The sequence below is a fragment of the Gymnoscopelus braueri genome (genome assembly GCF_963280865.1).
Source record: "Gymnoscopelus braueri genome assembly, chromosome: 16".
Classification (NCBI taxonomy): Eukaryota; Metazoa; Chordata; class Actinopteri; order Myctophiformes; family Myctophidae; genus Gymnoscopelus; species Gymnoscopelus braueri.
Genome location: NC_137616.1, coordinates 28270996 through 28292177, shown reverse-complemented (window position 1 = coordinate 28292177; position 21182 = coordinate 28270996). Strand labels below are relative to the sequence as shown.

Below are 21182 nucleotides of genomic sequence, written 5' to 3'. Positions count from 1 at the left end.
AATGCGATGGCATTATTGATGTGTACCGATTTGTGAGTTTTGGAGCTTACTGTTACCACAGTTCTCTTAGCGTTTTTGCTGACTTTCTCTTGAATTACTGAGGCCAGTTAAGCGTGCCTGGGTAGCTCAGTTTGTTAAGTACTCACGTTTGAATCACAAGTTTCTCTGCTCGATATGGGCACTGCCAGCTCAGTGTATGATTAGCCTCACTTAGGTAACCAACGGATGTCCCATTGCAGCAGCAGAAACGTTGGTTTTAATCAATTATTTTGCATCGTGGCTACGAGCTGTGCTTCCTTGTTTTATGTTTACATACATTGAAAATAATATTTTCAACGTATCTGTATCTTATAACCTTCAGATCAAAACAAGCCATCTTTGAATAAAACAGAGAGAGAGGAATTGCAAGGGTTAGAGGACATTTATTTTGAAGACTGGAAAAATTACTGTGTTAGTTGTTAACCAGCAAAGTTTTCAGCTGTTGATATATTTTAAACTCCAATAATAGCTTCATAGGTAAAATAACCCGAAGGTACAAGCAATCAAGGTAATACAACTTTTTTTTTGTTGTTCCTGAGAATTTTATCTGGAATGCAAATGAATACAAAACAATAAATTAAACTGAGAAAAAAAAGAAAAGAAAAATAGAGGACTGAACAAATGACAGGACTATGCATAAGTTGATAATGGAGATTAGAATGGCTGATGAGATATATGGAAGATGCATTTGTGTATTAGCTTATCTCTCTGGATGTGATGGAAGACAAGCAGTGAATAGTCATTCACTGGTTCAGGTTAAAAGGACAAAGTGGAGAATTACAGAATTGAAGTGGTACCTGGCAAACACTTTAAAAAAGTATTAGAACACAAACAAAGAGTGTCTTAGTGACATTGACCAATTTTAATTTGAAAAATTGCTGGATACTTTGACATTCCAGCATAGCAAACACACAAGTTCAATGAACTTCGCCGTAGGGTGTTTGAAACAGCCGATTTAGATCAAGTGCAGTCCATTCATTCAGATTTGTAAAACACCACAGTTTGGCAAATTGACAGGTATATCATTTGGCATGCTCAGGTGTTGAACTTTGGATTAGCAAGACGTTGTTCTAGACCTATTCCAGAAAAGCTTTTTGTGTTTCCATTCTCCGCCCTGTCCATATTATTATACCACAGGGCAGAAACAAACAGAGAAACATCTCCCATTGCCCACCTGTGTAACGCAGTGCCAAACTGAACGTGTGGGTCGTGTGTAATGGCCATACTGTGTCAAGAGTCAAATGTAATAATATACAATCATTCTTTATGTTTCTTGACGGTATGATCAACCACTTAAAAACTCAGTTAATACAGGAGACCACATCACAAAAAAAGTGCTGGCTCAGGACCATATGGCACGCAAACATAATAGCGCCGCCGTAGATTTATATGGTTGATGACGAATCCAGGTGAGTTGGCTCTCTGTTTGTTCCCATCCTGTGATGCTTGGTCAATACAATCACACCCAGTTGGAATTCTTTGAATTCATAAGTGAGCGCTAACTGTTTGACTCTCATATACAATTCATATTTTATACACAGACTTCACTATGTTACAAGTCCTCCAGCAATATGGAGTGATTTTCATTACGCACGTTTTCTGACTTTCATTGACAGGTTTGGCACTTAAAAAGAGTTGTGGGTGACAAAATACATAAAAGGTTTTGGCACTTTTCATGACATACAAACAGGATCCTTAACAGACACCTTTACGGAGAGAGAGAGAGAGAGAGAGAGAGAGAGAGAGAGAGAGAGAGAGAGAGAGAGAGAGAGAGAGAGAGAGAGACAGAACTATCTAATATGGACAAGTATCTAAATAGTTAAAATATTCCAAGAGGGTCACTTTATGGCTTCCCTCTCTTTTTTTCCAGCTTTTTTTTTTGGACATTCACACTCATCTTACCCACTTTGGATAGTATCACAGATTCTAGTCTTCTGCTTAAAATGTCCACATTACTGGCAGTGTCAATTCCCAATAGTTTACCATGTCCACATCATGCATTCACTAATCTCTCCTGGAGATTACAGCAAAGTAGGCATCTTAAATTCCACAAATGCAAAAAAAACAAGCTCAGAAGGGAAATCAAACTGGAGGCGACCAAACTGAGTTTTAGAGATAAAATCTTTTTTGTTGTTGTTATCCTTGGTCAGTTTTTAAATAGAACAGTTTGTACATCCATTTACCCAATCCCACAGCGCTAAGCAGCGCAGTCTATCGCATGGGACGGAGAACGGAGCCCGTAAAAACACGAGCAGCAGGATCCACACACACCCCCAAACACCACCTGACACTTCTTGGGAATGCAGACAGACTGGGGAACATTCCCCATCGCCTTCAGGCTTCCTCCAGCCAATCCTAGCCGACCCGCTGTTGGCCGTGTCCACTGTTTAACCACTTTAAACCCTCTATACTTCGTAAACTAATACTTAGTTGACCGGGGTCGGCTCTGTATCTGGTCCACTCTTTGTTTTTCGCGCTACGCCAAATCTCTTCGCCGAAAATAGCCGATCTACAAGCTCACAACGCGTCGCGGGGCGGCGCGTTGTGAGCTTGCAGATCTGCTATTGTCGGCTAATGTTCCCCACCCCAGAATAGGGATGCCAGGGTTCGAGATGACAGAGCAAACCCTCAGGGATGAACCAGCCAGCTGTTGGCGTCCTCCAGGTCCATGTCCAGATCCTCGTCCTCGTCTAAGGGCTCCGGGGTCCGGAGTGCCAGCTCACGCAGGAAGGAGGGCGAGTGGGCCGGGGGGCGGGAGACGGACTTGAGGCCAATCTTCTTCTTCGTGAGGTGGAACTGGTCGCGGATGAAGTTGTAGAAGTCGTACTCGTAGCGCATGCGGTGGTACAGCACCTGCAGGGCTTCGAGGGTGGGCGTGTGCTTGCGCACCGTGCCCGTCATGTTCCCCATCTTCTTGTAGTCTGTGGGAGAAGAACCAAATCAAAAATAAATGAATACAAATAAACGGGGAGCGATTGATTTAGCGCCTACTAAATCATTTTCAACTAGAAAAAGTGCTCCTCGGAGCACAGATCTCCGCCAGGTCAGGTACGTTATTGTGGCCTCCTGGTGGCGCTATAATAGGCCAATGTGAAAAGGGTGCCATTTATTCTTAGGTGGTTCACGGCAATCGGACACTGCATTCATGATTTGAGGCATTTTGTTCCAAAAATGTGTTTTGCTGAATTAGACCTGCTGGTGGCGCTATAACAGGCCAATGTGAAAAAGGGTGGCATTTCTTCCTTGGCCTAGTGGGAATGTGTTTGTGAAATTTCACGGAAATCGCAAGCTGGGTTCATGATTTGAGGCATTTTGTTCAAAGCGGACCAATCCTGCAAATTTTGGAAGCCAACCTTAGGCAATGAGGATGGAATATGGGAAATCGGACAGATGCCTGTTGATCACATGACTATAGAGATACTGTGTACCGATTTGCATGATGTTTGGATAAAATCTGTAGGAGTAATGTAAAAAAAATGGTTTTGCACAAATCGCCTCCAGGTGGCGCTATAACAGGCCGATGTGAAACATTTGTGGCAGAGGTTCTGAATTGGCATCCAGGGAGTGTGTGTGCACAGTTTCGCAGCGACCGGGCCAACGGTGCCGGAGATTTGGTGGTAACGGACGGACAGGACACACACACGGACACACACACGGACGGACGGAGGGTAAAACATACTCTCTCGCCATGCCTTCGGCCTGGCGGAGACAATGAGAGGCAAGTGAGGCGCGGACAATCTGAAGGGTGCCATCATGTGAAGTTGTCGCACTCATGCTTGTTTCATGCCCGTGACAAGAGCTGGATTGTGGTCAGCTTTGGCTGAACGACTGCTGTTTACTTGCAGGGCGGTTGTCTGTTTGTGTATTCACAAGGTTTCCCGCTGATCCAAGCGAGAACGCAAGCATCAATGTCTGAAAAGCCCTTACAACAGGAAGTGACTGCTTAGCCAGGGAAATCATATATAAATCATATCTTATCCATTTCAATGGTATTTGGCCAAAATGTAAGTATAAATAAATACAATACAAATATAAACCTCAAAAGACCTACAATGACATAAAAAACACGGTGAAGCAGCATTCTGCTTCCACGGGCCGACGGCGTGGAATAAACTCCCATTACACCTAAGACAGGCAGCCTCTGTGGATAGCTTTAAAGCACAGCTCCAGACCTATTTATTCACTCTTGCTTTTAGTTGATTTTGTTGTTATTCATGTCCTCACTGTTTTGCCTGATTCACTGCCTTTTTTTGCGATTATTTTAATGTTGTTTCATGCTTTTGCTTTTCTTTTTTTGCTTTATTGTTAAATTATTTGTACTTTTTCTGGAAGCACTTGTGCTTTATTCTTGCTCTGTACAGCACTTTGAGCTGCATTTCATGTCATGAAAGGTGCAATACAAATAAAGTTTATTATATTATTATATGCAAAGTATCTTGAGACAACTTGTTGTGTTTTGGCGCTACAATTAATATAATATAATAATTAAGATAATTATTGACTGATTGATTGCCGTTTACCGGGGCTCTTGTAGATGCTGAGCACGCCAGTGAAGTAGTGAGGTAAAAGCCTCTCCAGCAGCAGAAGAACATCTTCCAGCTCCTCCAGGACCCCCACCAGGAGGTAGTTCTCCAGGACGTTTTGTTTAGCCCTCTCCAGAGCCCACGCTCCTGGTTCCCTGATGGGAAGAGAGAGAGATTTAACCCATTAAGACATGAGGCCGATTCTACAAATGCCTTCTAAAATCAGTAAAAAAAAAAAAAAATGCTCAAAAATAGCAGATGTACAAGAGCTTGTATATCTGCTATTTTTGAATAGCCAACGCAAAAAATCTAAAATGACACCGACGTTTTCCCGGTTTTAATGGGTTAAAGGAGAAAACAAAACAAAGAGTGAGAGAGTACAGGGGAAAATATGTATTAAGACTGATTTATACTATAGTGTCATGCAACGAAAATACAGCTCACAATGTGTCACGCTGCAACGTGAGCTAGTAGATGGTCTGTTCTCGGTTTGTGTCACGCGACAAACAACTACATTCCTAGAGTCCTGATTACCCTAACTTTAGGTTTTATTATTGGTCTGCCAATATTAGGATTCTCAAATATTGGATTCAATATGAAGCCTCTGATCTCTGCTGGACCTGTGACATTGAGTGCTTTAACACACTCCCCTATTCTTTCTTCCACCTCTCCATACACTAAAGAATGTTATTGTTCTCAATCTCAAACAATTTGGGTCCAATTTAGGCGCCACTTTGGTCTACAGTCATTCTCTATTCATACCCCACTGGCAGCTAATCATGTTTTTCATTCCTCTCTGGTAGATGGTGCTTTTTCAATCTGGTTGGGCCTTGGTATTCGTACTTTTAAAGACTTATACATTGATAATGTTTTTGCATCCTTCCAGCAACTTTTAGACAAATATCCAATTCCCAGACAGCATTTTTTCAGATATTTACAGGTCCGTAGATTTATTCGCAGAACATTTGTTTCCCAATGTACCCGATGACTCTGTCCTAGACACTTTTTTTTAACTCCATTACCAACTTTGAAGGATGCAATTTCATGTATTTATGATTAGATTTGTTGTCTACGGCCTGAATCTTTAAACTCTATAAAACCCCGTTGGGAGGGGGACGTGGGAGAGGAGATAACTGAGGAGGTTTGGGATGCAATTTGGCGGCGAGTACATGGGTCCTCTATCTGTGCGAGACATGCTCTTATTCAATGTAAGCTATTACACCGTGGGCCCTATTTTCGCCGGTGCCTTACCCATTATCCCTAAACTTCTATTTTTAAAAACATTTTCAAATAGTTCAACTAGCCGATCTACATCGAAGAAAATAGTTTAAAAAATTACAAAGAAGTTTAATAGTTTAAGGACGTGAGGCACCGGCGAAAATAGGGACCTGTATCTATTACACTAAGGCCCGGTTGTCTAGAATTTATGATACTGTATCTCCTGATTGTGATAGATGTCAACAATCTCCAGCCGACCTCATTCATATGTTCTGGCTTTGCCCCTCTATACACAACTATAGAGTCTTTCAGAGGTCTTTCATTCTATATCGGGGATAGTGGGGAGAAGGGTGGAGCCTACTCCTTTGGGTTCACTGTTTGGGGTTTTCCCCTCACTGCCCTCGCTCTCTAAATTGGAAAAGTATGTTTTGGCTTTTGTCACTCTATTGGCTAGGACATTGGTTCTCAAAGTAGGGTCCGGGGACCCCCAGGGGTCCTTGAGGGAGTTCCAGGGGGTCCCCAGCTAAATGCTGGATAGTTAGGAACCAAATGGACCCTTATGGGTCTGTAACTCAGAGAGCGTAAAAATTACATTTGTACACTCTCAGAGTTAAATTAACATAGATTTTACAATATAAATTGGGGTCCCAGAGATAGAAATGCCATTAAATGGGGGTCCGTAGCCAAATGCATGTCAAACTGGGGGTCCTTGAAATTAAAATGGTTGAGAATCACTGCTAGAAAAAAAAAAAACCATCCCTGATTGAGGATACGTGAGGTCTGGCGGAACGTTGATATGATGGGCTTTCTGTGACGCGGGGGGGGGGGGGGGGGGGGGATTGTGCTGTTATGCGGATTTCATGGATATGTACTGTTTGACTGATGTTGTTTTGTTCTGTCTGTGTTTATCTGATTTTTAAATTTATATTTAACTTGTATGTTTTGTGGGTTTTTTTGGGTGATAATTCAATCTGTTTACTGCAATTTTTGTATTTGATGGATTGCACTGGAGGAAGCTTTTACGTATCTTCACAAGTAGCCTACCAACTTTTGATGCTTCTATGGAAAATCCAATAAACAAAGTTAAAAAAGAAAAGAAAAAAAGTCTCCAATTACCTGCATTGGGGATGCTGTCCACAGAAATAAGGTATGATGTAAAACACTCTGGGATTGGAGCACTCAGGATAGTTCTCTAGAATGCAGACATTGATGTCCTAAAGACAAACAAAGAGACAAAAGAGAAAAAGGAGGACATAAGTGTGGTTGATTATGAATTACACTGGATTTACCAATGTTCACATTCAATTAGTGAATTTAGCTTTTATTTCCATTTCTAGCTGGTTGAGGGCTCCACATTGCACAGATTCCACCGTTCTACTGCACATTTTAACCACATGAACCCTAGCATCCGTATTCTGGGCATGTCATAAAAGGCGAACATTCGACAAAAATAGGTGAATATTCACAGAAATAGCAGATCTACAACAACAACAACAACAACAACTCACAATGTGCTGCAACGACACGCATCGTGAGCTTCTAGACTAGAGCAGCTATTTTTGGTGAAGAGATTTGGAGTAGAGGGAAAAAAGGATCGAACCAAGTATAGCATATAGTTTTATAACATAAAACATATGTTGCTATATCAGTGGTGCTAAAACCTTTTCATGTCAAGGACACCCAAAATTATATGTATTTGGCTGCGGACCCTCATCTCAAAAGTATTTGTTCCAGGGATCCCCCAGAAGCAAAGATTTGAGTTAAAAATGTTTGCTTTTAAAAATTTATATATTCAACGATTTGCACAAAATGTTCACAATTTAAAAATAATTCTACAAGATAGATCTACAAGATCATAGCGCAGCATAAAGTGACGAGCTATGACCTTGTATATCTGCTATTTTTTTTATAGCTAAAAGGTTAAAATAAAGTTTTTTAGCTCAAATCTGAAATGCAGATGCTCTAACGCATACATGGGCAACTGGCGGCCCAGGGGCCACATGCAGCCCCACCTTCACTTAAAGGGGTAGTTCACCCCCAAAATAACTTTTTTTCTATTGATTCCTCACCACCTGGAGCCTTGAATTCATAAATATTTTTTAGTTTTTGTCACATTCCTAAGCCAATAATTTGATTATAATAAATTTGTCCCCATTGATTCCGGTAGGAGACACAAATGCATTTGTGTCTCCTACCGGAATCAATGGGGACACATTTATTATAATCAAATAATAAAGGAAGGAATGCGACAAAAACAAAAAAATATCCATGAATTCAAGGCTCCAGGTGGTGAGGAATCAATAGAAAAAAAGTTATTTTGGGGGTGAACTACCCCTTTAATGAGACCTGCAGGTTAAAATGGGAATACTGATATATTATTGATTTCAGCTGTTACAATTCTAAACATGCAAACATGACCCGTATTAATTACTTCAGTCTATATGAGTATTAATGACTAGTATTAACATTCTATTGTCTTTTTTATGTCCAGTGTATTTGTATTTAAGTTCATACAGTTAACATACGGTAAGTATAACTAAATGCATTTGAAATTAAATACAAATTTTACTTTTCAGGATTCTAATTAAAAAATAGCCAAAAAGAATTCAGGATTCCAACTAAAAAATAGCAAAAATAGCAGATCTACAAGCTCAAAACGCATCGCACTGCGACGCGTTTTGAGCTTGTAGATCGGCTATTTTTCTACTTTTGTGTGACATGAAAATTTCAAATACTGTCTGCCCGACAGTATATGCAATGTGGCCCTCTGGAGTGAGTGTGGAAATATAATGGCCCTCTCCATCATCAAAGTTGCCCACCCCTTTTCTAACGGTTTTAACGGGTTAAGCTGTTATGCTCTGCTTTGCACACAAAGAGTGTGACTAGAAGGCGGCCCCATTAGCTGCTGCCTTAGGGAATCAGATGCTAATTTCATGCAGATTGCAAGAGCAAATTAAATTAAAAAGGTGCTCTTTCATGTGCAGTGTGTGTTAAATACACTGGCCCTCAGTTTATCCCCTCTGGTCAGCAGCAAGGAGTTCCATACCAAAATACACTGTAATTTGGTAATGTTGTCACTAGAGGGAGCGCTTCACCAATTAAATTGCACAGTGCTCTTCCATGATGGTAATTATCTGTGAAACCAAGCTATTGCACCAAACCACATCCTTTAAGCAGAGATAAGATCTGCTGTAGTCTTTTAAGTCAGCTGATTTTAGACGCTGGGCTGCCAAATGAGGAAATAATCTGCTTGTGTGTAAGTTAATAGTATTTGGAAAATAATCAGTAGGTCACATAATAAATACTGTAATGTCCCTATGGCACTAAATCTTAGCTGCAGAAAGCACAGGCACAGACTGGGCTACTTCTGAGGTCCTCAGCAATCTGTTGCTTCCAGCAACACATTGCTCAAATACTTTTTTCCTGCCAAAAAAAGAACTGTCATAATGTAACAAATGAAACAAATAAAAGAATAAACAAACAAGTAGCATTTCATCACAGTTGAGACACAATTAGCACTTCTCAGTTGGGCAAGACAGCCATTTAAAGAAAAAAGTAAAACATAACAGTGGAAACATTATAAACACACATCACAAGGAGTGAAGTCAGCCAATCTGCGCTACAGTGAGGGCTGTGGACCTGGGAGTGAAATCCATGTCAGGTGACGTAAGCTTTATAGATGGCAACGAGGTCTGAGCAACAACACAGCCCACGAAACATGACTTTCATAGACTCGCATGCACACACGCTCACACACACACACACACACACACACACACACACACACACACACACACACACACACACACACACACACACACACACACACACACACACACACACACACACACACACACACACACACACACACAGTACTAATCTAACATGTATGAGGTAAAGGGTGTTGACAAGCCTATGGACGAAAGAAAATAAGACCTCAGTAAAAGTGTTAAATTCAAGGCTGCCTTTTGTGATTTATCACCCTGATGGGTCAGTAATGGCTGAATTAGGAAAGAGCAATTTGTCAAAGCTAACTGCTGAGGCTGGGATGCTCCATCATAGAGATTAAGCAAAATCAGACAGGACCAGAGGCCCTGGGCTTCCCAGGGGTAGAAGCTGGGTTGTATGATACAAAGTGAGAGGGCAGCTGCTAATGGGCAGACACTGGCTTGATAAGACCCTACATTGACAGCACAGAATATGTCATGCATGGAGGCAGTAAACCATCAATTTAACTAGTCAGTTGTGACCAAATCAAACACACACACCTGCGAGCGATTGCATGCTCAAACAGAATACAGAATTTGACCACTGTAGATACAAATACTACATTAAGTTTAGACACTAGGCAGACTTAATAGTCAAGTCAGGGTTACTTATAGAGCACATCTAAAAAGTGCTGTACAATATACAAATTTAACACAATAAAATAGAAACATTTTATAAAGTGAATCAATTAATAAACAGGAGATCGCCAAAACTCCCAAACGTCACTGCAAAGAGAGACATATTAGGATAATCAGGCTAACCAAAATTGAATTACCTAATTAATATACACATACATTTATCAGTGCAAATGATGGAGATATATGTGTGTTTGTTGTAATTGTTCCGACTCCCTCTGACTGATTAAGGTATCTTAAACATATATATATGAAAGTAAAGTTCAAAACCACCTGCCGAACCCAAGGACTCTTATTGCTATGGATACCACAACCAAGGCATCTTCATATCGTCACGGAGGCCTCCATGGATTTGGACACACAGAAGCACAGCGTTGCTATGAATGGAAATGTACATTCTATACATGTATTTCTATAGGCGCACATGACCGATGATACACCAGTACATTGCAGATGAATCGCTCCATTTCATTCTACTGCTCTCTTCTAGCACACACCATTCTAATCCGTCCCAATTCATAGGGGAGAGAAAAACACGAACAAATATTGTCTTGCACACATCAAGGTAGTCTTGACAGGAACATTGGGAAAGCGAGGCCAAAGCCTATATATACTAAGTTAGCCAATGAAGGCGACATAAATTATGAGCTTGCTAAGTGACTTTTCCCCCCTCTTGAGCTGAATGGTGCAATTGTCTCCAAAGTTAGGTTGAACTTCATGTGTGACTGCACTGTGCGGGACACTGGGGACAGTATTTATTGGTGATCAGTGGAATGAACCACTGAATACATCTTCAAAGGAACCACAATCCCGCCTCCCGTTTTTTAATAGCCCCCGACATTTAATAACTTTAGTATTGTGCTATCGTCAATGCAGGGTCTATAAGCCAATGAGACCCCTGCTCTTGTTTTGTTTATTTAATTAATATTATTATGATCAGAACATAATTGTACTGTATGTTCCTCTTCTCACAATTAATCATTCGATTTTATTACTTTATTAATACGTTCCCTCCTATTCTTTTATTTACATTTGAGGAAGGAATGTATCCTCAGATGACTTCAACCATCAGTTAGAATTTGTTTTAGTTTTTTTACCAAATGCTTACACAGTAAAATCATTGTTGGTGTACAAATGGAACCAAATGCCATTTGAGCGCTCTTGTCTTCGGAATTAAATTATCACTGGTATTTTACTGGGTGTAGAGACCATGATACCGACCATGATACTGACATGATACTGACTTGATGATACTGACCATGATACTGACCATGGGTTCCAGGTGGTCATTCCTGGGCCTGCAAGTCCACCATCCCAGTAGAAGTATTATCCCCGCTGATAAAGTTCTACCTTTCTCGTTCCCTTACGTATGATAAACATGATCTGTCTACACTCAATAAATTTGAGAAGAAACCCAAGCCAAAGGTTGTTACCGGAACAGGCTGCGACGCGGGCATTAAATATACAATACGTGCTTATATTTCACACAAGCAGCTCCTCGGTTTGCCAAGCACTTAAACGGAGAATGGTTGAGTGAATTCCCCCATGGAGCCTTTCTGCAACTAGCCGTACACAACTCCAATGAACACTATTGTGCCACAAATGAAAAACAGAGACAGAGATGGGGAGAGAGAGAGAGAGAGAGAGAGAGAGAATAGTAGAGAAAGAAAAACGAGTAGTAGAGAAAGACAGACGGACAGGATATGATGACACGTGTGACTATTTTTATATAAAACACTCGTAAGTAAAATAATCTGTGGTCAGTTAAGTTCTGACTTAAATGTATTTATTTATAAATTCAGAATTAAACTAAACATTGCACGCACACACAAAATGGTAAATGGTGTACTTCTATAGTGCCTTTGTCCAAAGCGCTTTACAATGAGCATTCCATTCACCCATTCACAAGCATTCACACACCGACAGCGGAGGAAACCATGCAAGACATCAAACTGCTCATTTGGGGCAGTTAGTGTCTTGCTCAAGGACACTTCGACACGCAGGAGGAGCCCGGGATCGAACCAGGAACATTCTGATTCCAAGACAGCCCCCCCCCCCTCCCCCACACACACACCTATTCCGTTAAGAAGCCCCATTAGTATTGGAGAGGCGACTTTGTGTGTATACACTCATTGTTCCTATTCTCCATGTAGATTAAGCCAAATGAGCAGTTGGGGTTAGCTGAGCACTCACAGAAACTGTATCTAAATGAGCCTTAATCTCTCCACCCGCCTCCCATTCCAGTGAATGGAATGTATGCATGAATGGCGACAAGAGTGAATGACTTGAACCTTTTCCCATGGGACGGTTTGCCTTAGGCCTGATTTATTTGCTTAGTTGTGTGCCAGTGTTGGGCATTGAAACCTGCAAGCTTACAACACTTGTGATCTTACAGATTGCCTAGGCTATTTTCGATGCACAACACCGGCACATAACCAAGTAGAAATCAGGGTTTCCTCTCGTTGAGGAGATGCCAACTTAGATGAAATGCCATTCACAAAATAATTCTCAGCCTTCTATTCATGGCGGTATATTCAAAAGGCCATACAGTACAGCTGTTTTAGAAAGACAAAAGCTTTATCCAAGAATTCTTTTTCAGTATTTCTGAAGTGTGGAAACTGTATAGAAGAGTGATTTCATGATCCGTGAACTTCCAAAGCATTAAACATTTACGGCGATTTGTTTTCAATCAAAAGCCATACTTTGTTTCAAATCGATATCTTAGGTTGTTTTAATCTATATTTCTATTCTTCCAAGTTCTAACTGGCTAAGTCTATTATCCCATTAAGACTTGAGGCCGATTCTACAAATGTCTTCTAAATCAGTATTCTGAAAAACATATGTTTCTATATCAGTGGTGCTCAAACTTTTGTCAAGGACCCCCAAAATGATATGTATTTGGCTGCCCCCATCTCAAAATATGTTGTTCCAGGGACCCCCAGAAGCAAAGATTTGAGTTAAAAATGTTCGCTTTAAAAGAATATATATATATATTCAAAATTTGCACACATATTCGCGATTTTTCAAAAATAGCAGATCTACAAGCTCGTAGCGCGGTGCCGAGCTATGAGCTTGTAGACCTGCTATCTTTTAACTCATTGGCCGCCATTATCGCATTAACGCGATCTAATAAATAGCGCGCTTGGCCGCCAGGATCGCGTTAATGCGATCTATGGTCTTTATTGATCTTTATGCTCTGATCACGCTATTCTGTTATGAATCAGGCTAAGTTTCATGTTCCACTTACTTCAACCACCACTGCATCCGGTTCCATGACTTGGGTTCCGTTTTCGGTTTTACATTTCCCCCCCAGTCATTTTCGACCATAATAGGGAAACAAACTGTTTTTCACACGCTATGAAAAACGATCGGAGACCTCCCCTCCTATAATCTATGGTCTGGGTGACGAACAGTCATCCCCGTTGTGTATCACAAAGTAATTTTCGCCGATAACAGAATCTGAGACATTTCACTTCCGGTTCATGTGTTTCACTGTGTGAGTGGGTCTGGGAGGGGGCGAGTGTGATCGAGAGGCGATCAAGCTTGGTATGTGCTGCTCTCTAGTGGTGGAACGATCAAAACGATTCAAGTGTCAAGCTGGACTTTCTAGATGTGAATTAAATAACAAAATAACGAAACAAAAAAACACGAAAATCGCTGGCAAGGGCTGCTATGAACGAGGTTTTAACTCTGGCAGTCAATGAGTTAATAGCCAAAGTGTAAAATAATGCTTTTCGGCTCAAATAAAAAAATGACACAGATGCGTTCCAGGTCTCAATGGGTTATGACAGGACAATTCCAGGCGCTAGGTAAACTGCCAAACACATCCTTGCCATGGCTACCAACTACCAACTACTGATCGGCGTACCAACAGAAACGTTCAAATTGTCTCTATTATATGCTTAGTCACAACACAAATCGCACAGCCGCCCCAACAGAAATGACATCATGCTCAACACACAGGATACAAATATGCATTTTTCCTTTTTGTCTCAACATTCCAGAATACCTCAGAGGCACCTCAGAGGCACCTCAGAGGAACAGAGGAACAGAGGAACTAAACTGTTTTTACACACCCTCTACCACTCACTGTATTATCCTAAGTAGGGTACAAAAATGTTCATAAAAACATATTTGCAAATGATGTTTGGCACAGATCTGTGGAGCAGGTTTGGCATTTATCCTGGCTGTGTCACAAACAGCAGGAGCTTTGTTGACTGTGGAAAACCCAATGAGTCAAAGTATGACTAATATACATGTTTGATGTGACAAATGAAACAGTGACTAAGTGATAAGTTCTCACTAAGAGGAGAGGCTTAGGGTTACAGTTGCTTCTTGCACAATCTGTGACGTGTGCCGTGATAGATGTTTCAGGTTCAGGAGTCTGGTGTTCTTGCTCCTGATACTCCTGTATCGTTTGCCTGGCCCAAGGTCGCAGCAACCGTGTGAACAGATTATGGCTGGGGTGATGTATGTCCCTGATGATACTTAAGCCTTAGCCAGACATAGTCTCTCGTGTGTTTCCTGGAGGGAGGGAAGCTCACCTCCTACGATGCGCTGAGCTGTTTGTACTAGTGGTGGGAAAAAAAAACGTTCATTTCAGTGAACGAACGATTTCGTTCACGTTCACGGCAATGATTCGTTCAAATGATTCGTTCACGTTCTCGTTCAGTACCGCTATTTTCTAGTGTAAAACACCATCGCGGGAGCGTTTCTTTTTTACGCCGCGCGGACAGCCCGACCTTCCGTCCTGTGTACGGGGGGAGGGGATGGGGGGCATGCACGTTAGCGTGAACCTAACAGTTTCAGAAAGTGAACGAGCTCGTTCACGGCAAAGAACTAGTTATTTTGAACGAATCGATCATGACCGACACATCACTAGTTTGTACCACTTTGACGATGCTTTGCTTTGTTTAGTTCCCAAAACAGGCAGTGGTGCCACTCGTCAGGACGCTCTCGATGGTACTGCTATAGAATGCACTGAGGATGCAGGGGCTCAAACTGAATTTCTTTAGGTGCCAGAGGCAGTTGAGCCTTTTTCACTGTGCGTGTTGCCCATTTCAAGTCCTCTGAGATGTGTATTCCAAGGGATTTAAAGTCACTGACACTGTTGATGAGTATAGGGCCGTACGATCAGGTCCTTGGTCCTATCGGCATTGAGTGCGAGGTCATTCTCCTGGCACCACTGTGTCAGTGCTCTGACCTCGTGTAAAAGCCGTCTCATTGTTGTTTTCAATCAGGCGCATCACTGTAATGTCGTCTGCATACTTAACTCATTCAGTGCCACTGGCCAAAATTCATTGTAAAAAAAAAAACATTCAGTGCCACAGCAAAATACATTGTAAAAAAAAAGTGCTTAGGAGCCGAGATACAGCCTTTTTCAGTAAGAAGTTAAACAAGAAGTGAATGGAGCAGAACATTTTCAAATCATCATATCTTGGGTTCTGATTTTTTTTTTCCAAAAAAAAAAAAAAAAAAAAAAACGTTTTTGGACGTTTTAGACGTCCTGTGGCACAGGGCTTATTACAACGGACGTTTTAGACGTCCGGTGGCACTGAATGAGATGATGACATTGGAGCTGTGCATGGCCGTAGAGTCATGTGTGTACAGGGAATAGAAGAGATGGTCCCGGCACACAGCATTGATGGGATCCTGTGTAGACGGTCAAGAGGGACTGATGTGATGTTGTTGCTCATTCTCACCACCTGACGGCGGCCAGATAGGAAGTCCAGTGTCCCAACTGCACATTGGTTGGATGTAGGTTCAGATCTTTAAGCTTTGAATCCAGTCTGGTTGGGACGATGGTGTTGAATGAAAAGCTATAGTCCACAAACGGCATTCTTTCACGCATTTGTCCTTCCCCTCATCTAAGTGAGTGAGGGCCAAGGCAACGGGCATTGTCGGTAGATCTACTGTATTTTGATGGTTTGTCAAATTGTCATGGGCCTGTGTGGCAGGCAGAACGGAGCAGATGTACAGTAGTCTCCACCAGTGTCTCAGAGCACTTAATAACAACTGGAGTAATGGCGACCCATCTCCAGTCATTCAGGCCGAGTGCCGCGCTATGAGCTTGTAGATCTGCAATTTTTGAGAAATCGTGATTTTTTTTGCAAATCTTTGAATATATATTTTTAAAGCGAACATTTGTAACTCAAATCTTTGCTTCTGGGGGGTCCCTGGAACAACATATTTTGAGATGGGGGTCCGCGGCCAAATACATATCATTTTGGGGGTCCTTGACATGAAAAAGATTGAGAACCACTGACACAGTAACATACGTTTTTTTCAAAAAAACTGTTAGGATTTAGAAGACGTTTTGTAGAATCGGCCTCAGGTCTTAATGGGTTAGAGTGCTTGGGGACCTATAGCACTGAGCCAGGGATCCTCCCCCGTGGTGAAGCCGTGCGGGGGTTCTCTTCCGTTTGCCTGTCATATGTGTGTGTGTGCAGGTAACTAGAAGAATAAAAAGGCTAAACAGAGTGCAAATGCGAGAGTGTACACAGCTGCAGCCTAGGCCTGTCACAACTAATACATAATCGTCTAGTCGCAATTATTTTATATAATCGCAATTATTTTTGCATAATCGTCATAATCAATTCCTTGTTAAAAAAAGTCATATATTTTTAAAAAATATCAAAAATAGTGGAAATAGCAGATCTATACGCTCAAAACGCGACACGTTTTGAGCTTATAGATCGGCTATTTCCACTATTAATGTTTATTTTTAAGTAAAGTTTTAAGTAATTAAATATGTGTTATTTGTCATATCTGCCCTGTGCAACTTTTGTTTACGAAAGCTAAAAGCCAAACAGATGTGTAATTTTTAATCATAATGTTCCATTAACTTTCAACGACAGAAACACAATTAAATCGTTAATCGCGATTATTTGAGTGATAACTAATCGTCAACTTAAATTTGTAATCGTGACAGGCCTACTGCAGCCGCGCGTGGGCGCCGCCATCTTCAAGTTTGCCATGTCTTACTGTGTGTGTGTGTGTGTATGCCAAGACATGCCAGGGCAAGAAATATGTTTCATGCCAAGGAACATAGCCTTTAGTTGTGTTTTGTTTGTATGTATGTATATTGTTGAGTGAAACAGTCAGCGTAGAGACAAACGGTGATTATCAGCCATGTGGTGAAATTTTTTTCCCCCCCCCCCCCCCCGAGTTAATTTTTCTCCTTTGCTCTGCGTTTATTATGTTTTTAAACGTGCCAAACAAAACCACTCTTAATTACGTACGGTAGCTTGAAATCCTGACCAGATAAACACCAGAGCAACAGGGCTAGTGTTGTGTTAGCCGTTCACTTCTATAATGAATGTAGGGAAGAAATGTGGAATATCCTGTTAATGATCTGCGTCATTTTTTGATTTGAGCTGAAAAGCATTATTTTACACTTTGGCTATTCAAAAATAGCAGATATACAAGCTCGTAGCGCGGCACCGAGTGCCGCGCTACGAGCTTGTAGATCTGCTATTTTCGAAAAATCGTGAAAATGTGTGCAAATCTTTGAATATACGTTGTTTTAAAGCGAACATTTTTAACTCAAATCTTTGCTTCTGGGGGGTCCGCGACCAAACACATATCATTTTGGGGGTCCTTTACATGAAAAGGTTTGAGCACCACTGATATAGAAACATACGTTTTTTTTCAGAATACTGTTGGGAATTGGAAGACATTTGTAGAATCGGCTTCAGGTCTTAATGGGATATATGCAGAGCTCGTGTCTAAAACAAGAAACTTCATGAGCTCTTATGTGTACCGTATATGCGTGCCTGTTTGCATGTGAAGGTCTGTTATGTGTACACTTGCGTGTGTGCTCATGCCTCCGTGTGTATATGTGTCCAGTGCATGCCATTGCGATCTGCGTACAGTATAGTGCATGTATGGACTATAGGGAGGGGAGAGTTGGGGATGGATGGAAACTCTAAGCCCACCACAGGAATGTCTCAGTAACACGTGCATTTAGGTTCCCTGGGCTCTAGCCTAGGGAAACTGACAGTGTTCTTTCATTGACACCTCTCATGCACACCCAAGCACAGGGCAAGCAGGGATCAGCAAAGCTAATACACACCAGGCAGGGGACAGACCCCTAAGACAGGGCCAACTGGCCAACTCTGCTGTTCACTCTATACTATAGGCTGGTTCTAACAGTGAGTGTTGACATAACAAAGTGAGGTGGGTGAGCACGCACACACACACACACACACACACACACACACACACACACACACACACACACACACACACACACACACACACACACACACACACACACACACACACACACACACACACACACACACACACACACACACACACACACACACACACACACACACACACACACACACACACACACACACACACACACACACACACACACAGGTAAGCCCCTGTCGGTCCATGGTAGCACAGTTGCTCCCTTTAACTGTGGCGAGGGGGCCCCTTTGCTCTGCATACTTTAATAACTCAACTCACATGGTCCAAAACTCCAGGGAAGGCGGTGCAGTACTTAATTACACCCAGTCAGACTCCAGTCAGAATGACATTCACTCAGTCAGCCTCCTGATGGGGCTGCTAGATATGAACTGCTCTACAGTAGTACGAGTGAATTAGTGAGTCTGTGTGTGTGTGTGTGTGTGTGTGTGTGTGTGTGTGTGTGTGTGTGTGTGTGTGTGTGTGTGTGTGTGTGTGTGTGTGTGTGTGTGTGTGTGTGTGTGTGTGTGTGTGTGTGTGTGGGTGTTTTGTATGTGTGGGTGGGTATTGATTTGTGATTTATCTCTGCCAGACTAAAACAAAACAGCTATGATGCCACTTGATCTTTAAAAAAACTGTGACATCATCACTTTTGTTCTATTCCTCTGTAAAATACTTTTCAATTCATTAACGGAGATAAACCTCCTGCACCCGCACCACACACTCTACATAAAATATTCATGAAAAACAAAAAGCTGCTTCAGTGACAGATTTGTCCTTCTTAGGATGCCCACTGAATGATTCAAAATGGTCATTATTTTGTTCCCAGAGCTATGAGGCTGTGTAATGATAATAATAATAATAATAATAATAATAATAATAATAATAATAATAATAATAATAATAATAATACGATTGTTATCTGCTTGACACGACTGTCTAACATCTAGTGTCTATGTTACAGTATGATTGGAGAACCAGTACGATTGAAGAAAGCGCGCTCGTTTTTACCACCCACCCAGCACTAGAGGGAGCCACAAGCCAGGCTTGTGCACAAACATATATGGCCACACACACACACACACACACACACACAGTCACACACACAGTCTCACACACACACGCGCGCACACACACGCGCACGCGCTCATGCTTTTTTTGGTTTATTGAAAGCAGGACTGTTTAGATACTTTTATTGTGTTCTGGCTTTTGTTTTACTTTCTCCCTGACACACACACACACACACACACACACACACACACACACACACACACACACACACACACACACACACACACACACACACAGTGATCCATGAAAAGAACTATTCTGTCCCTATCGGTTTACAAATCAAACGGCGCTGAGTCGACTAGTGGAGCGTCGGCCGGTCACCGCGGGCACTCGCGCCTGGAGGCGCGAGGGCGCGCTTCCTCGGCCTCAAGCTCCACTAAGTCGGCGCGCCGTGCGTGTGAACGCGTGTTCAGCGTTCCCCTCATAGATATTATGGTTCCCCTAGCGTAGCTTCCTGGTTGCTATGTGGGGGGGAACAACAAAAGACAGGTCTCCGTCGGCGCATCAAAGCCCCGCCTCTCCGCGCTCTCCTTCTCCTCCTCCTCGGAGGAGGAGAAGGAGAGAAGGAGAGGACGGGACGGGTTATTACGCGAGGAGGAGGAGGAGGAGGAGGCTCCTCTTCCTCGCGAGCCTCGCGTAATAACCCCCCGCCTCGCAGCGCCGTCCTCCTCCTCCTCCTCGCGAGCCTCGCTAATAAACCCTGTCTCGAAAAGCCCCGCCTCGCCCCGAAGGAGCCCCGTGCCTAAAAACGAGCGCTCTGTCTTCAATCGTACTGGTTCTCCAAACGTACTGTGACATCTATACATACTATATTTATGCAGTGGTGGAAGAAGTACTCAGATATTTTACTTAAGTAAAAGTAGCAATACCACAGTATAAAAATACTCTGTTAGAAGTAAAAGGCCTGTGTTTAAAATGTTATTTGAGTAAAAGTACAAAAGTATTGGCATCAAAATGTACTTAAAGTACCAAAAGTAAAAGTACTAAAATGTTTGAAAATAGCCCATGTATAAAATAGGGCTAAAGTGGTTAATGTATGTTTTATAATGTAATCATTTATATATGCAAAGTAACTAGTAACTAAAGTTTTCAAATAATTGTAGTGGAGTAAAAGCACAATATTTGCCTCTGAGATGTAGTGGTGTAGAAGTAAAAGTATTGGAAATACTCAAGTAAAGTACAAATACCTCAATATTGTACAGTACTTTACTTAAGTAAATGTACTTAGTTACTTTCCACCACTGATTGTGTCTGTGATAAAGCAATTTCCCTGCTGGGATTAAAAAACTACCTACACCTACTACACCTACTACACCTACACCTACTACACCTACTACACCTACTACACCTACAGCTACTACTACTACTACTACTACTTCAGGCATAGATTAAAGGGGAATTCCTGCACCATGAAGCAGTTTCCGACTGTATACCCATCAACTCACTGCTAACTGCACAGCGTGATTTCGCTGCTAAGCCCAAACCATAGCTAAGTACTACCTGTGCTCTATAAAACTTGAACAAAATCAGCAGCTTTGGGGAAAAAGTAAGGCCATAAATTGCTCTTAAAATTGTGAAACGTCTAGGGTCAAAATGTGTACTAAACAAAAAGGGGGGAAAACGTTTTTTAGTGCAGTCTGAGTAAACAACAGATGTTCAGACCTAACTGTGTGATGTGGTTTAAAAAAGGCAGGTCTCTAATTGGGATCCTAATCAGATTTAAATATTG

General features: G+C 41.8%; 1 protein-coding gene across 2 annotated transcripts in view; it reads right to left on the bottom strand.

Moving 5' to 3' along the window:
- Positions 1–410: 410 nt before the first annotated feature.
- usta (uronyl 2-sulfotransferase a) overlaps positions 411–21182 on the bottom strand; it is a 96832-nt gene continuing 76060 nt past the window's right edge. For both annotated transcript variants that reach the window (XM_080453575.1, XM_080453576.1), the window contains 3 exons: positions 6897–6994; positions 4560–4717; positions 411–2960 (listed from right to left, as the gene is read on the bottom strand). In XM_080453575.1, coding sequence (XP_080309701.1) covers positions 2668–2960; positions 4560–4717; positions 6897–6994 — 549 coding nt within the window. In that variant the 3' untranslated portion in view covers positions 411–2667. The remainder of the gene's footprint in view (positions 2961–4559; positions 4718–6896; positions 6995–21182) is intronic.